This window comes from Papaver somniferum, chromosome 2, assembly GCF_003573695.1.
Source record: "Papaver somniferum cultivar HN1 chromosome 2, ASM357369v1, whole genome shotgun sequence".
NCBI lineage: Eukaryota > Viridiplantae > Streptophyta > Magnoliopsida > Ranunculales > Papaveraceae > Papaver > Papaver somniferum.
The window spans coordinates 121,261,392-121,283,070 of record NC_039359.1 but is presented as its reverse complement, the minus strand read 5'-3'; the positions used below and the strand labels follow the sequence as shown (position 1 = coordinate 121,283,070).

Here is a 21,679-nt window from a genome sequence, read left to right as displayed (position 1 = left end):
AGAGGTTGTATGGTAAATTGGGCTCCATCCACGAAATTGACTAGTATAGTCGTCTTCTAGATGTGATATTAAATTTATCTTGGCATCGCATACAGGTGTATACCTTCACGATCCAGCAACTATTATTGCTTCCATGGATCCTTCATTGTTCACTTACACCGGTGTGGTAAGAGTTCAGACAAGCGGTATCAGTTGTCTATAACGTGGTCAAAAGGTAAAGACTGTGCTCTTCTTTTTTATCAATCAACAAACACTTAAATAAAATTTTATATGGACTTTCCTTTTCATTAGGTCGGTAAATTATGATTTTAACCTCAAATTTGTCCAAAACCAACCAGGTTTATGGAAGAGACGGAGTGGTCAGATAAACCAACTGTGAAGGTGTCTGTTACTGTTGATGCTTAAGCTGGTTTGTGGATCGCCTGACTAACTCCTAGCTTATTCACAAAGGGCAAACAACCAACAGCAATGTGGATCGCTGATGTTCCCATCCGTTGCAATATATCATTGCATTGTACGTCAATCAACATTCGTCTATTTTCTTCTGATATGACAATTCCACTAATAATTAAAGCAATGATTCTTTTGCTCACATAAACTGTTCTTGGTAAGACTCGTCTTTGTAATGGTTCTTGTATAAGTGCTCTTGGCACGTAATCTTGTAAGTTGTTTTTGCAGAACTGGATTTTGTTGGGATTGTGTTTTTAGTAAATTAATGTCCACTCCCAAGGCATCAGCAGATCAGCTATTGATACACATGCAAGCAGCTGGACCTAAATCGGGAAGCGAAAGACGTCATTTGAGAGTGAGAGTTGGCACTTGCAAACAACTATTTATTTGTTTTTATGAAAATGACTTGCAAACAATTAGAATATGAAGATGTGAACAAAATGAAGAAAAAAAAGAAGAAGCAGTGGTGAAATACTTAATTCATTCAGTAAGAAACAATGGTGACAGAATTAAACTCCATGTTTTATTCTTGGCTATCTACTAGCTATATGATGACACATTATTGTGCTCTTCACCTATCTTGTGTGCAAACCCGATTAGCGAAGGAGAGTTGCGCAACATTCAAATCATACAAAATCTTCTTATTTACTTGTTGCATGGCTCCAAAGATGAAATCGTATTTAGACTCTTCCTCGACACCAATGCCTAAACACACAGCATCATGTTCATCATGTCGCACAAAAAGAGCAAAAGGATCTGTCACTTCAAAATCGGCGCCGCCCTGAAAATGAAATGTTATGGTAGGATAGTAATCCCACATCTGGGGGACACCAATGAAACAAAGTGGAAGAGTTCCTCTGTATGCATATTCGGGTCGAGCAACTGGAAATCCATGCGCTGCAAAATGGTTCACCACCAACTGAGCAACTCTAAGAAAATGTTCCCTGCGCAGATAGGAAAATGGAGACCCCGAATCAATGATAGTACCACCTATTCTACGATTTCTTCTATCACTCCGAAGCGTAAAATCATCTGGATGGAACCCCACCGGTTGTTCACCTACACTGATATCCTCTAGAACCAAGTAATAAAGCGGTGTCTCAATGCCAGGCAGTACGATGGAAGTCACATGTACTGGACCTCCGCCTCGAATTGTTGCGTCGCTACCGAACCTTAAATATGTGTTTAGTCCTGGAATTAATTCATCGTTAAATTCCTCCAAGCAGTATGAAAATTTACTTTGTGAAAGTGGACCTAATTGAGTTACCAAAGACCATCCTCCTGATCCTAAACCGAGTACTCCGGCAATAGAATCCGGTTTTCCTCTTCGATAATTCGTACCGAAGAGACCATCCCAATTTCGTTGGCTAAAACCACAGCCCATGCCTAAATTAATCTCAACCGAGTTGAAAGTGAATTTTTCCGAGGCAAGAGTAATATCTGCAACGGCTCCATTGCCATAATTTAGAGAATGAGTAAGAAAGCCGTTATTGCAATTAGGTTCAGGGGGGGTACTACAAGGCTGAAACTGGAATGTAAGTGAACGACGATAAGGATACAGAGGATCATCTTGATTGAAACTTGGATTGGCACCATCGCATTGAAGCCAAATAAATCCACTACCCGAATCAACCACCAAATAGTAAGTCATGAACGACGGTCGTCCTCCTCTACCATTTGAAAACGTGCCTAAACCTATTTCTGCAACATACCACATTTGTGCTTCGTAACTTACAGGAAGGCGTACAAAGTCGGGATTGATCGAGCTTGTTGCACTGCCTTGGAGTAATATTTGTGACTCGATGTAACGAGAACGAGCTTTGGATTGTTCGATAAGTCTCTCGAGTCTTTCCTTCCGTGTCAAATGATCACCTGGATACAAAGGTGATTCTTTGGAGTCCCTATGAATCAACCTTATTGAAAACCCACCAGTTGAATTTACTGCAATGACAGAGTTTATAAGCACTAGAGATGGAGCAAGCGTAATTGTTAGAAGAAAAATCAAAAGAGTTTCACCCATTTTTGATCGTCTAACAAGAATTTTGGTATGCAAATGCTGAATCGTACTTGGGCATATAAGTATAAAGAAAAATGCTCCATTTAAAATTACTACAGTTTCTGAAATTAAAAGATATTTTGGATTCTGAAAATGTTTCCGTATAGCAGAACGTGCGTAAAGTTGATTGGCGGCATTATAATATTTTAAATATTATTACAGCATTATACTAGCAATCACTACCAAACGTTGCATGGTCAAAAGATATTAATAATGCTATTTAGGAGAATAATGCTATTGATCCTAATTATTGATTGGCGGGATTATAATAATTTAAATATTACAATATTATACTAGCAATCCCAAACGATTGCATGGTCAAAAGATATTAATAAAGTTATTTAGGAGAATAATGCTATTGATCTTAGTTATTGATTGGCGGAATTATAATAATTTAAATATTACAATATTATACTAGCAATCACTGCCAAACGTTGCATGGTCAAAAGATATTAATAATGCTATTTAAGAGAATAATATTATTGATCCTGGTTATTGATTGGCGGGATTATAATAATTTAAATATTACAATATTATACTAGCAATCACCGCCAAACATTGCATGGTCAAAAGATATTTATAAAGTTATTTAGGAGAATAATGCTATTGATCCTAGTTATTGATTGGCGGGTTATAATAATTTAAATATAATATTATACTAGCAATCACTGCCAAACCTTGCATGGTCAAAAGATATTAATAATGCTATTGATTGGTTTTTATTTCATAACTAGCATATGACCCGTGACGTAACGGCTTGGGATTCGAGTTGATGTTGTTGCATCCTAACGTAACTTTATTATTAGCTCATTCAGTGTTTTACCTATATTTATTTTGACTTTTTTTTAAAAAAGTTTGATATTGTTTCTGTTGATCGGTTCTAAATATTTTTACACCTATGTTAGTTCAAATACATTTCTTGTAGATTTTACTATTAATTAAATGCGGTATCAGTGTACATTAGCTAATAAAAAGTTACATTAGGATGTCATTTCTTGTACATTATTCATTTCTACTCTATTCTAACTAGGGCTGTCAATGGGTACCCATTACCCGGGTCCGGAACCGGAACCGACGTATTCGGGTCCGGTTCCGGGTCCTTAAATTGGACCCATTAACCATTTTGGACCCGGCGGGTAATTACCCATATATACCCGTTTATGAACGGGTCCATCCGGATCCTACCCGTCGGGTACCCACGGGTATTCGGGTATTTCATAAAGGTTAATTTTGTAAAATCCCCAGCGAAATTAGGTCATATATAAGGAAAGGATGAGAAGCTCGCCCCCATTCCGATCTACTTTCTTCTCCTGCCTCTGCCTGCAGAAGTAGTTAGAGCTTTCACCACCCATTCCGATGAATCCGATCTACTGTTAATGTTGGCGTTAATCACTTAATCCATCAAAGATTCAAAGTGTGTTATACTGTTATTACTAAGCTCAGACTTGATAAGGATAGGAAGTCGCTCTTGGATCGTAACTCGTAAGGCCAAAGGTAGAGCTGCTGCTGATAAAGATAAGGGTACCAAGTTTACTACTGATGATGTTATGCAGAACGTTGATTGATTGATTGGTGGTTCATCGATCCTCTCTTCAGGTTATTATTATATTGTTTTTAGGGTTTCTTTGTTATGAGTTATGTTTTCGTTTTAGGGTTTCATGAATTTGGGGATTTTGAAAACATGGATTATTATGATGATGATTATGGTAACATTTTGTCTATGAAATTGGATATTTTAGGTTTTAATTTGTTTTTTTATGTTATTATTGAATCTGTGAATGGTGAATGGATGTTTTGAATTTACCCCTTTTGTTTCTTCTTACTCAAGAGGAAAGAATTTTTTAATTTGCAGTATTGGGTGTTACTTTAGTGATTTTGAATTACTGGTGAATGGGCAATTTTTTATGATTCTGAAAATTTGTTATGGATTACTTTATGACACCTGATAGGCTGATACAGATGTTTGTTGGGTTTTCCTTGCAGAGGCAACATGAAAAGTCAAACAGGAAGTAATGTTGGTGATCATTGTGTTCCTGTAAAGAAGACTAAAGTTACCGTTTCGAAATCCCCGTGTATGCCGCCTCCTAAAGCTGCCGTTTCGAAGGCTGCAAAGAAGAGTAAAGTTGTAAACTCAGCAGAGCCGAAAGAAGTAGAAACTGTAGCCAGTGAGTCAAATGATACTGGTGATTCTGATTCTGATCATATAGAAGCGGCAACAACAGATGTGGTTCCGTCACCTACACGTAAACGCAAAAGAACCTCAAAGTATTGGGCTGAATTTCAAGAGGTATTGATAAAAGGGAAAACACACGGAGAATGCAAGCACTGCAAGAGGAATATTGGTGCGGAGAGCAAAAATGGGACAAGCAGTTTGAGGAAACATCTAAATAGTTGTATGGCGTACAAAGGAGCACAACAGCAAATTAACCAAATGTTCTTGAAAGCTAGTGAAACACAAGATGGGTCAGTAGCTGCTTACAACTTTAAGTTTAACCAAGAAGTAACTCGTGATTGTATTGCAAGAATGATTATCTTGCATGAACTCCCTTTCTCATTTGTAGAGTACATTGGTTTTAGAAGGGTGCTGACTTCATTACAACCCAATATTAAACTTGTGAAGCGGAACACTACGAAGTCAGACTGCATAAAGATTTATCAAATGGAAAAGAAGCATTTGTACGATATTTTTAGTAAGGTACAGAGTCGCATAAGCCTTACTACTGATATGTGGACTTGTACCACTCAGAATAGAGGTTATATGGCTTTGACAGCTTACTATGTTGATGAAGAATGGAAGATTCAGAAGAGAATTTTATCTTTTAACGCTGTGGATGTGCAACACACAGGAGTTAACATTGCAAAGGTACTGATGGAGCAGTTGTACAAGTGGAATATAGATAGGAAGATAGCTTCAATTACGCTGGATAATGCTTCAACTAACAAAGTCGTGGTAAGTGAACTTCTTGCTCAGCTAAAACCAGATAATGGATTACTTTTGGATGGGGAATTATTCCATGTTCGATGTTCTGCTCATGTAGTTGCCATTATTGTTGATCATGGGATGCTGCAAATTAAAGAAGAAATACAGAAAATTAGAAATTCAGTGAAATTTATTAGAGGTTCACCACAAAGACAACAAAAATTTAAAGAAGTTTGCTTGCAAGTCAATGCTCCTGATAAAAAGTTGATTCAAGACGTTGATACAAGGTGGAATTCTACCTATCTGATGCTTGAAACAGCACTTCTATTTCGGGAAGCATTTAACCGGTTCGGGAAGATTGAACCTGATTTTCTTAATGTTGCTCCAACGAGTGAAGACTGGAATAATGCAAGTAGTCTTTCAATCTGCTTGAAGGTCTTTTATGAAGTCACCATTCTCTTTTCAGGTACGTCATACGTGACAGTTAATCGTTATTTTGATACTGCTTGTTCTTTGTATTTAGAACTTCGTGAGTGGTGTGATTCCGATGATGCATTAATCTCAAAAATGGCAGTGAATATGATGAAAAAGTTTGAAAGATATTGGCAACTTACTAGTAAAACATTTGCAATAGCTTCCATTTTAGATCCTCGGTTTAAAATTAAATTATTGGATTACGATTTCCCATTAATATATCCTGGTAACAGCGAGGAGAAGAAGTTAGAAGTTATGGAAGTCTTGAAAAGATTGTATAATGAATATGCAACACATTATGCTTCTTCAGCTCATGTATACTCAGCAAACATTTCGACAAATCAAGTGAACATGGAAGATTCAGTTGATAGTAGTGGTAGTACTTTATCTTCTCAAAGTTCTTTTACTTCTAGAAGGAAAGGTTTGACGGCATTTCTGGAAGAAAGTTCACAACATGACGTTGTTCGCACAGATCAAGAGCAATACCTATCAGCTGATGTTCACCCTATTAGAAAAGGAAGTGGTATTGATCTGAATGATTCTAGTTTTGATGTTTTGGGGTGGTGGAAATTTCATGGACCAATGTATCCAATTGTAGCAGTGATAGCTCGTGATATATTAGTAATTCCTGCGTCATCGGTGGCTTCTGAATCTGTTTTCAGCACCAGTGGTAGAGTTGTAGATAAATTTCGTTCTTCAATGCTTCCAGAAACAATTGAAGCTCTGATATGCACATAAGATTGGATAAGAAGTGCGCTGAAGAGTAAGTAACATATTCAATTCATGTTTGCTATTATATCAATTTTAGTTAGTGATTCATTTACTATGGTTCTTGTACGTCAACTAACTATTTTATTGTGTTAGATGAGGGATATGGGTTAGGTAGTACTTCACTTCAGACTCTTTTGGAGGCAATGGAGGAGCTCGAGTCAGACGATGATGATGCAACATCGCACATTGTCTAACTGACTGACTATCAATTTAAGGTAAAATAACCAGCTAACCTTGGAATATGCACCCTGTACCCAGGTCTCCAATTAGATGAGATAAAGTAAATAAAGGTAGAAAAACAAAACAAGATAAAGTGCATGAAAAGAGTAGAAACAAGAAACTTGTTACTGTGTATATATGTATATTCATTTTCAATCATCCTCTTACATATTTTGCTACAATGACCCTCTGAATTACTTCAGCATTTCATAGTTTTCTTGCATACGTATGATCAGATAACCCTAATGAATAATACTAATAGAGAAGATTTATGGAGCAAATTACTAAATCACAGGCAAGGTCTTTGATTGTGATATGGTTGCTTCTGTTTGGTCAATTGGGAATATGATCAACTGTTTTTGTTTCTCTTGCAGGAACAATTGGAAATATGATGGTTGGAACTTCTTTTTGGTATATATATATTATATAGGCATAGCCAAAGAACATGCAAAGTGCGCGAACTACATCCTTCTTTTTTGTATATGTACTTGTGAAGGAAAAACGCATTTATCTTTTGGGGCTTCTACAGTTTATAGAATGATGTCTGTCAACTTTTGTGGTTATAATACGACAGACTATAGCCATTAAGGAAGGTACTGAATCTACTGATGGAGCAGTTATCGGATAAAAACATGTCTGCCAACTTTTGTATTTAGTATTTATCATATATAATGGCAGATTCTTACTTATAGCTAGGAAAGTAACTTTGATTTTCCTAATCTAAGGATTCTAAGCTCAAGTGTACTCTACTTTTGTATGTATGTTAAAGATGGTCACTTGGGAAGTCATATAACTGATAATCTGATATAAGTTTGTGTTTTTACCCGATGGGTACCCGGACCCGGTGATTACCCGTGACCTTTACCGGGTCCGGTTCTGGGCCAACACATTATGGAACCGGCCCCGGAACCGCTAGGACCCGGAACCGACGCTGATATGTCGGGTCCGGTTCTGGGCCATGTACTACCCGGGAGGACCCGGACCCGTTGACAGCCCTAATTCTAACTCTAAGGCAGCTTCCAAAAGTGCAAACAGAAGCTTCGTTGTTTGAATTGTATATTCTCGTGCTGTTTGCCATTAAATTAATCCAAGAGATGTAAATTTTAATCAGTTCAAATACAAAGGCTTTACCAAGCATTACATTGAGTAGATTTATAGTTTCAAAAATTCAAGAATTTATCTGAAGCAAAAATTAAAAAAAAAACGGACTAAAACTGTAAGTTACTAAGTTTGTGAAGCCAAGCCAGAGTAGAAGTCTTTCTTCTCAAAATGATGGAATCCGGATCCTTGCATTATACTATTGGACGTCCATTAGTTCTAAAAGTTATAACGATGATGAATCGTGGTACAGCTGGTACACCACTGTCTGTGAGCTCTAAAAAATAAAAATGCCAACGGTATCCCAAACAATAATGAAGGTTGATATCCCCTCCATCAGCTTAGAACATAATTTAACAACAATTAACGAATATAAGCTTAGAAAATTAATAGAAACCATTACTCTTCTCGGCTTACGTTATAGATAGCTCATTCTTGCTTTCCTGCCAATAACGTATCCATGGGTCCAATTAAATTTTAATAGCAGTCTAACTTTTAGCACAGCAAACAATCCCATGTATAAATACGCAGCTTAACAATTAAATTTTCTGCAGTTTCTTTTGAATATTGGGTATGATTGCAATAAAACCAACTCTATAACATTGAACCAAATTTTGGATATGATCATAGATTCATTGTAATACGTATTAGTGTGCTTTCAAAGAAATGTCATAAGTAAATGCTAAGAATGTCCTATTCATTCTAATTATAAGGTGGTAAGCCAGTGCTCATGTTCGATTGGACTCTCATCCAGTTGGCATATTTCATCATGGTAAGGCTTCTTAGTCACATGATGATGTTCATCAGTGTCCGAGCTTCCTTCAACTTTTACATGGCTAAAAAGACCTTGGTTCAAAACTGGAGGTACATGAAGAATATGATCATTAAACTCGAGTGGCAGCATAGCTGGTTGAAACTTCCTGTTTCAACATTCATGTGGAACAAATTGACAGTAATTTCAAAATCCAAAGCAAGATGGTGATGCAGCATATATCATTATCCAGACAGCAGGGTTATTTTTTGCAGTTTCCTAAGAAAGGGTGGAGTGTGCAATTTTTTTTTACTATAAACTGGTTGAAAAATAACCTAATGTTCAAGTATAACCGAAGAATATCCAAAAACCTAGCTTACCTATTTCCTTCTATGAGCTCATATGAGGTGTGCCACGCCAATTTCTGGACCTCGGTATCCAGGGATTCAATTGGTGCTGGTGGAGAAGGGTTCTATTCGACTTCAAAGCAGAGCATGAATTTGCGGTCCAAAAAGGATCGTATGGCCGGTCAATTAAAAAAATTGATGGGCGGCTTTCTAAAAACTCTAATATCAAAAAATATACTGCATGGTGTTTACCTACCGATGGACATATCAACTTTAATTTTGCATTTACCCCACCAAAGGTCACCACCGTCACCAAGAAATTTCTTGTTATATATCAAGGGCAAGCAAGTTAGTACCAAGTGCCAACCATTCTAAATGAGTCTCTCAGTGGGGGCGGTGGTGGCATTACACATGATCACATTAGGCGCCTGCATTTACGGGGTTCAAAAGGAATCCGAAAAAGAAAATGTTTTCCAGTGAAAAAATGAGTAATCAAAATGACAAATGTTGTAAAACTAACCTGGTCTGTTGGATCCCATATGGTGGAAATAAGTCGGAAGATGGTTTTTAGATTATCCGCATCCAAAATCATATAAGCGTTTTGTCTTTCTTAATAGGTACTCTAATATGTAGAGGTGGTCTTGCATTCTGATACCTGCAAGTGCAAACATTATAAAGATCAGTGACTTAAAAACTTAAAATCAAGGGTATATATAGGACTGATGTACTGATGTCGAAATTCACTCATAAATATTTATGTATTAACATCTATATGTTCAGAGTTCTTACATAGTTATGTGCAAGCATACACACTAAAATCTCCGTAAGTATTGGACACGACGCTTGCAGTATAAGATGTATAAACGGATTCACAATCTAAATAGTGGTGACCCTCATTTAACATTTCACTTTTACAATGAAATGGATTGACATCAACAACTGTACAAACAAAAATTCTGATTTTCATTATGCAAAACAAAGTATTATTTTCTTTATGCAAAACAAAAATTCTAAATATTCTTTTCATTATGCAAAACAAAATTCCAAAGCAATGATATAAAGAAAATGGAAAATTTATTCACAGAGGATCAATCAAGCATCCATAATCCAACTCGAAAGTGTCGACAAATTTCAGAATAATAGAAGCCATTTATAGGTTGGAAATTCATCCATACATCTCTGACAACACATTACGGTAAAGTCAGCAAGATAAGAAACCGCGTCCATTCATCCATAATGCAGAACAATCTAATACGCATAAGAAATGAGATGTTTATTTGTCACTTAATTTGGTAACAATCACTCATTCACAGATTTAGAATTCTAGACAGGAATAAACAAAGTTAGAAACCCAAAAAAAATCAATCGAATACAGTGATAAACACAACTGAATCACGGAAGTCCAGAAACCCCAAAAAATCAACCGAAAATAGTCATAAACAAAATTCAGTCACCTAAGATGTTTAGTACTCTAATGATGTTCTGAACACAACAATTGAAACCTACAATAAAACAATAAAATTATTAGGAATTCAATTGGTAGCAACCACTCATTCACAGATTTGGCAATTGTAGAAAGGAATCAATAAAGTTAGAAACCCAAAAAACAATCAATCAAATACAATCATAAACACAATTGAATTGCCAAAGTGAGTACCCAAAAAAAAAAAATCAACCGCAAATAGTCATAAACAAAATTGACTGACCTAAGATGATTTTCTGAACACAACAACCGAATACTCCGATGATTTTCTGAATACAACAATGCGACTGAAACATGATGTGATGATGAACTCGTCTAGGGTTTATGTAGGGATGCTGCTGCATGTAACGTATGAAGAAATGATTAGTGGGTCTTTAAAGAAAATCGTTTTTGTTTCTTTAAATCAGAGGAGCGAGGTAAGAAGAGAAGATTATGGGAGGATTTTGAAACGTAAGAGGGATGCGTAAATTAGCGCTGATATTATTGGAATGATAATGATTTGTAACTGACGAAGATGGGCTGATCTGAGCGGTTGGATGTGGGCGCAAAACTTGGGTTGATTCTGAACTACGATTTTTCTCTCCAGTCTGAGCGAAAATGAGATCAAGTGACAGCCGTCGATCACAAAAAAAACACCTTTCCCGAACCGTCGAATTAGCAAAAACACATTTGTTTTTGTAAGAATGATACAATTAAATTAATTGGTTTCCCGCAAAAGCGGTTTCTTTACCGTTGGATGATTAAATCAACGGTTAGATTCACATTCAGGAAAGACCCACCACTTTCAGGAAATGAACCACCACTTTCAGGAAAGGACCCATCACTTTCCCTAAAGGTTTCAAAGCTGTTAGATTTGGGTTTTAGCATGATCTAACGGTAAAGAAACCGCTTGAGCGGAATAACTTCCCGCAAGGTCGTGCGGAATAGCACTGCTCGTTTGTTTATAGTTGTATTTGTTCCTTCAAATTATAATGACGGTGTACTTCCCTTTACTGGTTAAGGAACTCTGGGTAGAACAATTCAAATAATATCAAAATATTACTTGAACAGATTGTTTCCGATAAGGGGCACAGTGTACTTCCCTTTCAGCAGCCGTACATAGTCATCGTGCTTCCTAAAACTTTTTTTGGATTTATTCATAATCCTTGCAATTTTAGCATCGACAATCTTTTTGTTGGCCTACATTGAAGTTGTAAATAACCACTACAAATCAAACAGTAATAGTCAATCCAATTTAATTGGAGCAAACTAGAATAGCCCATTACTGTAATAAACCTACCAACACAAAGATGTTATGTAACTTACACCAACTTTAGTACAATGATCTATGCTAAATGGCCTAATTCCCACATTTCAGTCGCTGTAAATGGCATGCACGTACCAGTATCACCACTGCATTTCATAAGAGATGCAAAAAGCCATGGAATTTCTCAATAAAGAAAACTATTTTTTTCATGTATTTCATTAAATATATATAACAAAAAAGCACTAATAAGTCAACAACTAAACACAGTACATGGCATTTGTGCCGGAAATATTTAATGAAACAATTTGGGCGCTAAGAAAAAATCATTCACTCATTAAATTTAATGTATAGGTTCCAACAATTCGTCAAAGTTTCAGTGCTACAACGTTCCAACAAATAATAATATCTTTCCTACAGGCAAAGAATTCGAAAAGCGATGCAAAAGAAGAACCATGAACTCTATCAGTTCTATGGTAGCTCCACAAAGACTACCTCTCCCAAAAACAACTCGAAAACATTCATTCATTAAATTCTTTTTTAACAAAAATATTGACAGGATTCAAATCCTGGTCTAATCTGTACATATCTGGTGAAACATCGGAAAAATTGGAAATATGTCCCATTTTCACTAATTCGTTTGGGGATCTATCCCATAACGGAAAAAATTAAGGAATCTATCCAAGAGAGAGAGAAAAATTGTTAAGTGGCTAATATCCCACATGTGTGGGCTTACTGACAGATTCACTTTTTTACCCTCAACCTTTAGATGAGCGACCCAGCATATAAATGAGCGCCACATCACCTATTATGTCGATGAGCGCCACACGTTATGAAATCCGACGGTTAATTATTTACCTTAATATTTGAAATGACATTTTTACCCTCATTTAATAGAAAAAATACGGAACAAACCGTCTTCGTCATCCTTCTTCCATTGCTACTGCTACTTGTATGAGTAGAAAAAAATAATGATTCTTATTTATCGAAAGTTAAGGAAAAAATTAAGATAATAAATACTTTTCTTCATGATAAAACATGATAAACATAATAAAATTATCAATGTAAATGAAAGAAATTATTAAATCAAGATTTTCTTTATTTTTATATAATAATTAGTAGTATGTCTTGAGATGTTAACATAGAAAGAACAAACAGACTAGTTAGGCTAGTTCTAGTACTACTGTCTAACATTTAACCAAAGATAATTAAACATTGGTCTAGCAACACCTATCTCCACATTTGCTTCTCACACAGATATCACACACCAAAATGAGCATTGATCAATCTTACACATCAAACTGGATTTTACGCTTCCTCTCCCTCGTTGAACCTGCATCATAGTTGAAATTGTTAATGGTCTGCTTCACAGGTCCCTTGTTGATGTTTCTGATGGACACATTCAAACCAGCTGATGTAGCAGCAGTCTTAGGGTCTTTTTGTTTCCCTTTTGGCTTAGTAGTTGTAGTTGATGTAGTTTTTCTAACAGTTTCAGAAGATGAAGCAGTCCTTGAAGTTGTCTTTTTGCTAGAATCACTTGCTCTGCTCCTTCTGATCTTGGTTCCAGTGGGCATCTTTTTTGGTTTTGATGTAGTGGTTGTAAATGAACTTCCACTCACCTCACATTCAACTCTAGCTTTCTTTCCCTTGGGGTTGGATCCAACCTCACCACCTTTACATGTTCATCTATCGCTATCATTTTCCAAGACATTCAACACATACAATGGTTTACCAGCTTCAATACCAGCAGTCTGATTTAGAACCGTCAACCTAAAATTCCTTTGTATCACTTTCCTGAAACAATAGTTAACAGAATTTAGTTAAACAACAAAAACGGTAAGTTAACATATGAGTCCAATTGTACATATGAACCCACCACTGAGTGTCGGCACAACGTTGTTCACTTAGCAATCAATCCTAGATTATTAGGTTGGCATAGAGCCACAAAATACACACAGTTTTCATGCGCAATTAATCCTACATTATTACTTTTTTTAGGACCGCCCACTTACATTTTTACTACTGCGCTGGAAAACAAGGTACGACAGAAAATGTAGACTAGTTCTAACAACTAAAAGAGTAAAAGTATGACTGCATCAAGATTGGACTCTATACAGTCAAGAAATAAACATGGTTTATTTAAGAATAGCAGTTGATGTACCTACTAGCAAAATAAATGAAACAAGATCCTTCTTGGGTTCTTTTTGAGAATAGCAGAAGTATTACAGTTGATGTACCTAATAAAACTAACGGCCATAGCACATGATAACAAAGAAGTAAATATAAGAGACGGATCCTTGATGAGTATGTTGGGGGTTCCATCATCATCATACATTATATATAGGACTAATTATACAAACCCTAAATCGATTTTATACAATATATTCATGTTTAAAAAAAATAGCCCCAATTTAACAAACCCTAAAATCGATTTTATACAAACCCTGAATTCAAAGTTGCAATTAAAGAACAATTAACCTACTTACATGTGATATACAACGGAAATTGCAACTGGGTTTGAAGAACTTAGATGTTTGAAACAAAATCCCTAATTTCAGAAATCCTAAAATCAATTTTACCTAAACCATATATTCAAAAGTTCCAATTAAAGGAAAAATGAATTACTAGATGTGAGATAGAACGAAAATCACAGTTGCATTTGAAGAACTTACATGATTTGAGAAGATTTCGCAACTTTGAAAGCAACGAATCTGATATTGGAGTTGTTCTTCCTTCAATAACACATAATCCTATCTAACAACACATCAACGAACTAGATCTATCACTATTTCATACCATCTACCTTTTTGTTTCTCTTGGTTCTCGATTTCTCTCTGCTAAAATTGTTTACTCTCAAAACCTATTGTTGCTCTCGATTTCTCTTCTGTATCTCGATTTCTCTTCTATACAAAGAAGAAAACCAAAGTTAACATAAGTAATGAAAGTATAGAAGTACCTGAGCATTGTATGTTATATGCCAATGGTAGCCTCGTGCCCATTAATGTGACAGTAATTAGTACATATTCGTCTCATCCAAAGCTTTTACCAAATGCATCAAAGGCAAAACAACTAATCAGTCATTCATATCAAGAGAGAATGGGAGAAAGTGAGAGAGATGATATCGACTTACCAGTGTGGAAGAATTTGGAGAAAGAGAATCCCATTATAAACTCATCGTCGTTGTTGATTTGCTTTAGTTTCTCACAGCATGCTACGCACCGGACATCTAAACCATAATGCGGAAATTTGTTTATTGATCATCCCTTTTATTTATTTTCTATTTCGTAACAAAAATGATAAAATTTGATTAACCCGATCACTGCTTTAAAGATAATCCTTATATACACGTCCACATTCTCCTTAACCTGAAACGCAATCTTTCTTGAACTTATTTGCAACAGCTAGCTCTCTGTATCATGTATGTGAAAATATGAACACCAACATTTGGAGTTAAACCATCAATATGAATTAGTTTAACTTTCCTTCTTAGCAACAACTGTTGGACTTTATGTGGCCCATATACCCATAACCATTCGGGTTTTGATCCGGAGAGCAGTACCCACGGTTTGCAACAGAATCTTCCAACGGCGGCAAATTAATGTGAAAGGAGCAGGAAGATTCAAGAATGGCGGCTACAGGGTGGTAGCTATCTTAATTACTAAATTTCTTCGATGGAAAGAAAGGAAACCAATGTAAATAGCATAACAGAGGTGTTAAACCTATTTCTTGTCATATTAGAGAGTTGATAGAACAACCATCACTGAAAGCAAACAGCTATAAGGATAGTGGTGAGAGGAATAGAGTTTTCTCCTAATCCCATCTACATGGAATTCATTTCCTGGTGTTGTTGATTGGAGACTTCAAGGGACTTAACTTCCTGGTTTTGGTGATTGGAATTTTCAAAGGTAAGCACAGCTTTGTCAAGTACGTTTTTCCAACTTGTATTTGATGAATTTCAATGTAGTAAATTTGAATAATCCTAGATCATGTTGTTCATGTTATATATTGTTTTATTAGCATGATGAAATTCCAACAGTTGGTAACAGAGCCGGTTGGATTATTCATGCTTGCTCATATGAATTGATGAGATTAGATGATTTATTGAGGATCTTCAAATTGGATTAATAATTGGAAATATGCATCATCATGATCCTGCCGATTGTTCCATAAAATTCTAGAATCACATTTGGGTTGTTTTGGTGTGCTGATGTTTAAGAGTGTTGGCATGATCTAAGTTTGTAATCATAAAAGTCTAAGATTGTCTTTTACGATAGACACTTATGTATGAGTTTTAGTGTTCTAATTGTACCCTGATTGATTTGTTTCCGTTTAAGAGATGATAATGACGTTACTAGTTGGACCAAATAACTATCAATCTTAACCGACTTAAGCATGAAAGAAATTTTGTGGTACTGATGGTTTAAATCAACAGTATGGTGACCTTGTTGGTTAGATTCGACCGGCATTTTAAACATTAATTGTTAGTACCAGGGGCGGAGCCAAGAATTGTGAGATGGGGTGCAAAAATTTGCTATGGGGTGCTAAAAATATTTAGGGGTACAAAAGAGCAAATATAGGCTTATAAGTATTAAAAAAAATCTAATTAGGCCTAACATTGGCTTTGGAGCTATCTGGGCGGGGGTGCAAATGCACACCCTTGCAATAGGCTAGTTCCGCCACTGGTTAGTACATGCTCGTATGTATTGTGTGTTGGTTCATGAAGCTGATAAGAATCGAAAACATTATATGGATTAAATAAAATTATGTATAAATCGCATTTGGTCATTTGATAAGAACTGTCACACCGAAATAAATGGTTGCATATTCAATCTCCGAATGGTGGTTACTGCTGATTGTTTCAAGACATACGATCGATATTATGTTGTTTTGATCAAAATTTGAGTTTAAGTTAATGAAGTTTTAGTACTTGGTCCTGTTTTGTTTTGAGATCCAGGAAAGTGTGAACATCTAATCCTTTAAAATCCTAAGCCAATGGAGCCCCCATGTTGAATGGTGAGAGTCACCTTTGAATTCCTACAATCGCTTAGAGAAGAGGGCCGCAGTCGCTTAGAAAAGAGTTCTCATGTTAAACTTGGAGAGGACACTTAGCGAGACCCTATTGGTCATGGGGTTAAATCCTTTTTTCCTCACGAAATTAACAAAAATAAAAAAAACACTTAAATCTAAAATTATTTCCGTCTCTCTTCCTCTCGGTGTTCTCCTATCGAACCGGTATCACATCTATCTCATCTTAATCGATTATTTTGATTAACCAAGGTTTTTTATCTATTGCAGGTAATAGGTTTTTAAGTTTGCTTTTTAGGATTTAAAGCTCAGCATTCTACCGTTGCCATAGATTGAGATTTTTTGATCAACTAAAGAGATTTTTTTCTTCTTTGTTTGGTTTAATTTTGCAGGTGCGATTTTTCTTTGATAAACAACAAAAACCCATTTTGTGTGTAAACCCGAATCCTAAGGTGCGATTTTTCTTTGCTCTTGATAAATGATAAATAACAAAAACCCATTTCACAATACTCATGGAAACTGGAGTTCTGTGTCATAAATTGATTTTTCGTGTTTGTAGTACTACTTTCTCAGGCAGTGATTATGATCATATACACTCTTCAATGACTTCAGAATAAGTAGTAGTAGTTTAGGGTTCTTGGATAAATTCGTTAAACATACATTCTGGTATGTACCAGTACTATAATAACCAACTCTTTTCCTATATGCAGGTGCATCAAGGTTCTTTTGCCCACACTACAGACTGGAGGTACAGCCATATGCGAATAAGTTGGTAAGTAAATTGATGTTCTTCTGATTGATGTGATGCCGTGATTTTTTTCTATTTTTGGGAGAAGCTGGAAAATTTTGTTCTTGCGTAATTGAGTTGTGGTCAAGCTTAAATTTATGATATTTAGATATAATTGTGTGGAATGGTGCTTTTCGTTGATGTACTTGGGAGGGAAGTTAGTACTGTCCTTTGTGGTCTACTAAAAGGTTTAGGGATGGATCCCATGGTACCATGTGAAGTAGGTTATCATCAGGATCTTTTTGTATCCTTTGTTAAGTTGTGTAGCCTAGAAATGAAAGTTTATGAATCCAATTGTTAAATGTTTATTTTAAAATCTTAATAGGTTGATCCGTTTTGTGGTACAGGAATTATTTTCTCTTTTCAGAATCATAGTTGAGAGTTTTCTGATCTAAGTAACTAAATTTTCTATTTTGATTGCTGCAGAGATCAGTGTGGTTCTTATCTAAGTTTTGTGCATCAAGGCGTTTGGCATATCCTAACCCTATTTTTTCATTCTATTTCATCTCCACGATTTTTTTGTTATTAACAAGAATTTTTTATTAATATAGGGTTTCTACATGATCATCATCTACTTCTGCCTGAGAGCCTATATTTGGAATAACTGATTTTTGCTTTGTCTCATTGCAGGATTGTGATCTCGATCCCTTTTCTTTTGCGGCAAGAGAAACCAAAAAGGTACATGAGTGGGCCTACTATTTTGACTTTGCAATTCATGGGATTGTGCAGGTAGCCTTATTTAACTTTTGATTGTTGTCAGTGCATGTTGCTAGGTAAGCCCTTTAACAGTAGGGATTATATAGTGCAGAAGAAAGCGGATTTGAAAAGAACGCCATTTAGGAAAGAAGGCTGCCACAAAGTCAAATAAAAATTCGGTGAGAGTTTAAATAGGCATATAAGTCTACAATTTTTTTTATTATCTCTTAGAAATATTAGCCTCTGAAATATGGCCTTTTCTTAGCCTATGAAGCCTGCATTCTTTTTCATTTTTTGATTGTCGGCTTGGTGCAGGATTAATGCGCGAATGTTCAATAAATATGGTTTTAGAGTTGGGGAAAGCTCACAGCAGAACTTTGAAAACAGGTAAAGTATGAGGTATTATTGTCAGGGTTGAGTCCAGGATGTGCATGGGGTGATGTCTCTACTTGAAGGTTTTTCGTATTTAAATTTGCCTCCTACCTTAGCTACTCCTGACATTCATACTCTAGGGTCTGTAGTGTAAATTTCGAGAATGACTGGGACCATGAAAAAGAACTGGAAGTTGGAAAAAAAAAGGAAGTGGTTGAACCAAATATTTACAGGTTTAGCTTTGGATGAGTATTGGTGAGTTTTAATTAATTAAATGGGTTATGTTGTCATGACATTGGTAGTTAATTGAAAGCAAGAATGTCGAAACTTGGTAAGAGTATTGGATGACAACAGTTTAATTATTGTCAGTAATTATGTACTTCCTTTTCGTTGTTCGGTACTTACTCATGCTCTTCTGAGTAATAAGTCTTTACTCATTGCAGGATAGGATGAGAGTCACAGTTACTAAATTAATTATATCAACTCAGGAACTGTCTTGCGTTTACAAATCAACACAGGAACTCCCTGCAGAAGTGGACAATTACCCAAGTATAATCAGGTGATGCTTTTTCTGTTCTTGATTTTTCGTTAGCTTACTTAGCAAGGATAATCATGACACCTTGGAATTGTAGACCACTATTTGTGGCGCTACGTCAGGGCAAGCTACAAACTTTTTGTTGTCATTCTCAGAACAATGATGGGCTGCAGACATATAATATGATAACTTTTTGACTTTTCGTTAGCTACCACTTCTTGGAGAGGGTCTTTTAGTTCCGATTGTTTATGGCCTTATTCTTACTTACTAATTTGGTTTTCTCATTTGAAATAACAATCTTTGTTTTTTACCAGTCGATCACCAGTTCACCGCTCATCTAATAGCTTCTCACCAATTCACTGCTCAACTGTTTTCCGTACGCGTTCCTATGCTGGCAGCTCAACTGTTCAGCTGTTCTTCGATCCACTACTATTTTCTGTTCCACTTATAGTCATTCACCTGTTAGTCACTTTCTAGATGGTCGTTTTACAAATGACCGCTCCCCTGATTGAAGATCAAGGACTTGAATATTGGGTTGGAGGGTTACTGGGTTATCTCTAAATTAGCTATTAGTTTTGACTTTTATATTGTTAATGTGACAGTTGCGTGTCAGAATGAAAAGGACTGGATGGTTAAAAAAAAGAAACGAATTAAATTGTTGTCATCTTTGTTAAGGGTGTTCAATGGTAGCAACTTTATGTAAGAGAATGACTCAGATTCATGGAGTTGGTGAATCCCAAGTCTTGCAGTGTACCAAGTCTTGAAGTGTTATCTACTTTCAAAAAGAAATTTGCAGTGTACCAACCTTTAATAGATTTATGTATATTATTTAAATAAAACTTACAGGTGTAAAATTTGTATTCGGCATTCTGTTCATCCTTGCACCTGCGTTGCATGGATTCTTTGCTACACACTTTTGAATATTGTTCAACCAATTTCACAATGTTTAGTAAGTTTTTATTAATATTTGCACATTTATTAGCCTGTCCATCATTTCTATGTAGGGCCAAAAGGATAAATTTTAATATAAATTAATATGAAGTAGGATTACGGGTGGAGGTAAAGCCCAAGCAACATGTTAGCCTATTGTGCTGATAGCATCATACCTTTCTTGGCCTTCCGGGTCAAATATAATGGTACATCCTATTTGGATTAAATCTAAATGGAAGAGTACATGGTTTTCAACCACGTAGATGTGTTTTGACTCCCACGGATGGTATTTTTATTTAAATAGGCTAAAACCTTATATGATTACAATAACAAAATAGAAAGCTAAAGACATCAATCCATATCAAACATAGGGATTCTATCAATTCTGACACCTTTAGCTTCGTCGACTTAATTGTAGGACAAAAACTTGGCGGCACCAAATAAAAAAAGTATCGGGACGGGGGCGAGGCGAAGCCGAGCCACACCAAATAAAAAATGCATCAGAACGGGGGCAAGGAAAAGTTGAACCACACTAAATAAGAAATCTTAAGCGACGGTGGACGCGAAGCCGAGCCATACCAAATCATTAAATACATCGCTACGGGGGCGAGACAAAGCCGATCCACACCCAATCAAAAATGCATCAGGATGGGGCGAGGCAAAGCCGAGCCACACCACATCAAAAATGCATCAGGACGGGCGAGGCGAAGCCGAACCACACCACAAAATATGGTTAGAAAAAAAGATGAATTGGCGAAGCAAGTTTGCGGAGCCGCCCAGACGTAACACGACACAAAATCTAGTAAAACTTTAAAATCAGAATGAAATCTCATACTATCCAAGATTCTTTTCTGGAAATTACCGGTCGTACTTATATGGAATACATATTATATTTGACCTCCTTAATGTTGACTGCCTTAATGTGAATGTTGTATGTACACATTTCATCATCCACCACGTGTACAGGAAGAGACACGTGGAAGGCATGCAAAGCGAGATATCAAAACATGATAACAAGCAGTCATAACTTAGAGGAGCATCTCATCAGAAAATGTCACCGGTCAGTAGATCTGACGGTCAGGGACTGAGGATCACAGAGGTATGATGGCAAAGAGGATCACCAGATAATACCCCTTGGGTGTTAGTACATCCTATCCCGAGGAAGATCCCAGATCAACGGTTGAGAGAGAGTTTGACTGACGCAGATGTGACCAGACTAAGAGACACTTGTCTGACACGAGCGGACGTCCAATTGTCCGCATTAAATACCAAGAGATATACACGTGTCAATCAGCTCGTGGAATAAGCGAGGATAGCTCTTCGTATTCAAGCTTAGACCGCAACATATTCCGAAGACCTCTGCGTAATGGGAACAAAGCACAAGAAGATAAGGTTGCAACGGCACCTCAGAAGTAGGACCCACGTTCCAACCCTATAAATACCCCTCTCCACTAAGAGAGAGGAGGTCGACCAATCCAGAGCAATTATAGGAGAATATAGAAGAGAGAAATAGGAAGAGTAA

The 21,679-nt window shown here is 36.3% G+C and overlaps 1 protein-coding gene and 2 long non-coding RNA genes across 4 annotated transcripts; 2 read left to right on the top strand and 1 right to left on the bottom strand.

The window, feature by feature from the left end:
* Positions 1-1,021: 1,021 nt before the first annotated feature.
* LOC113351860 (aspartic proteinase nepenthesin-1-like) lies at positions 1,022-2,470 on the bottom strand. Its single transcript, XM_026595776.1, has one exon. The coding sequence runs from the start codon at positions 2,468-2,470 to the stop codon at positions 1,022-1,024; it is 1,449 nt and encodes a 482-aa protein (XP_026451561.1).
* Positions 2,471-6,639: 4,169 nt separating this feature from the next.
* Positions 6,640-7,317, top strand: LOC113353872. Its single transcript, XR_003361587.1, has 3 exons — positions 6,640-6,663; positions 6,765-6,886; positions 7,265-7,317. It is a non-coding gene; the product is annotated as an uncharacterized LOC113353872 (long non-coding RNA).
* An 8,181-nt stretch (positions 7,318-15,498) lies between these two features.
* LOC113353871 lies at positions 15,499-19,843 on the top strand. 2 transcript variants are annotated; one of them, XR_003361586.1, is made up of 8 exons: positions 15,499-15,717; positions 17,230-17,289; positions 17,548-17,609; positions 18,255-18,302; positions 18,385-18,499; positions 18,636-18,707; positions 19,136-19,251; positions 19,542-19,843. It is a non-coding gene; the product is annotated as an uncharacterized LOC113353871 (long non-coding RNA). The 2 variants fall into 2 exon arrangements; XR_003361585.1 differs by having other exon boundaries at positions 18,051-18,302.
* The last annotated feature ends 1,836 nt before the right edge of the window (positions 19,844-21,679 follow it).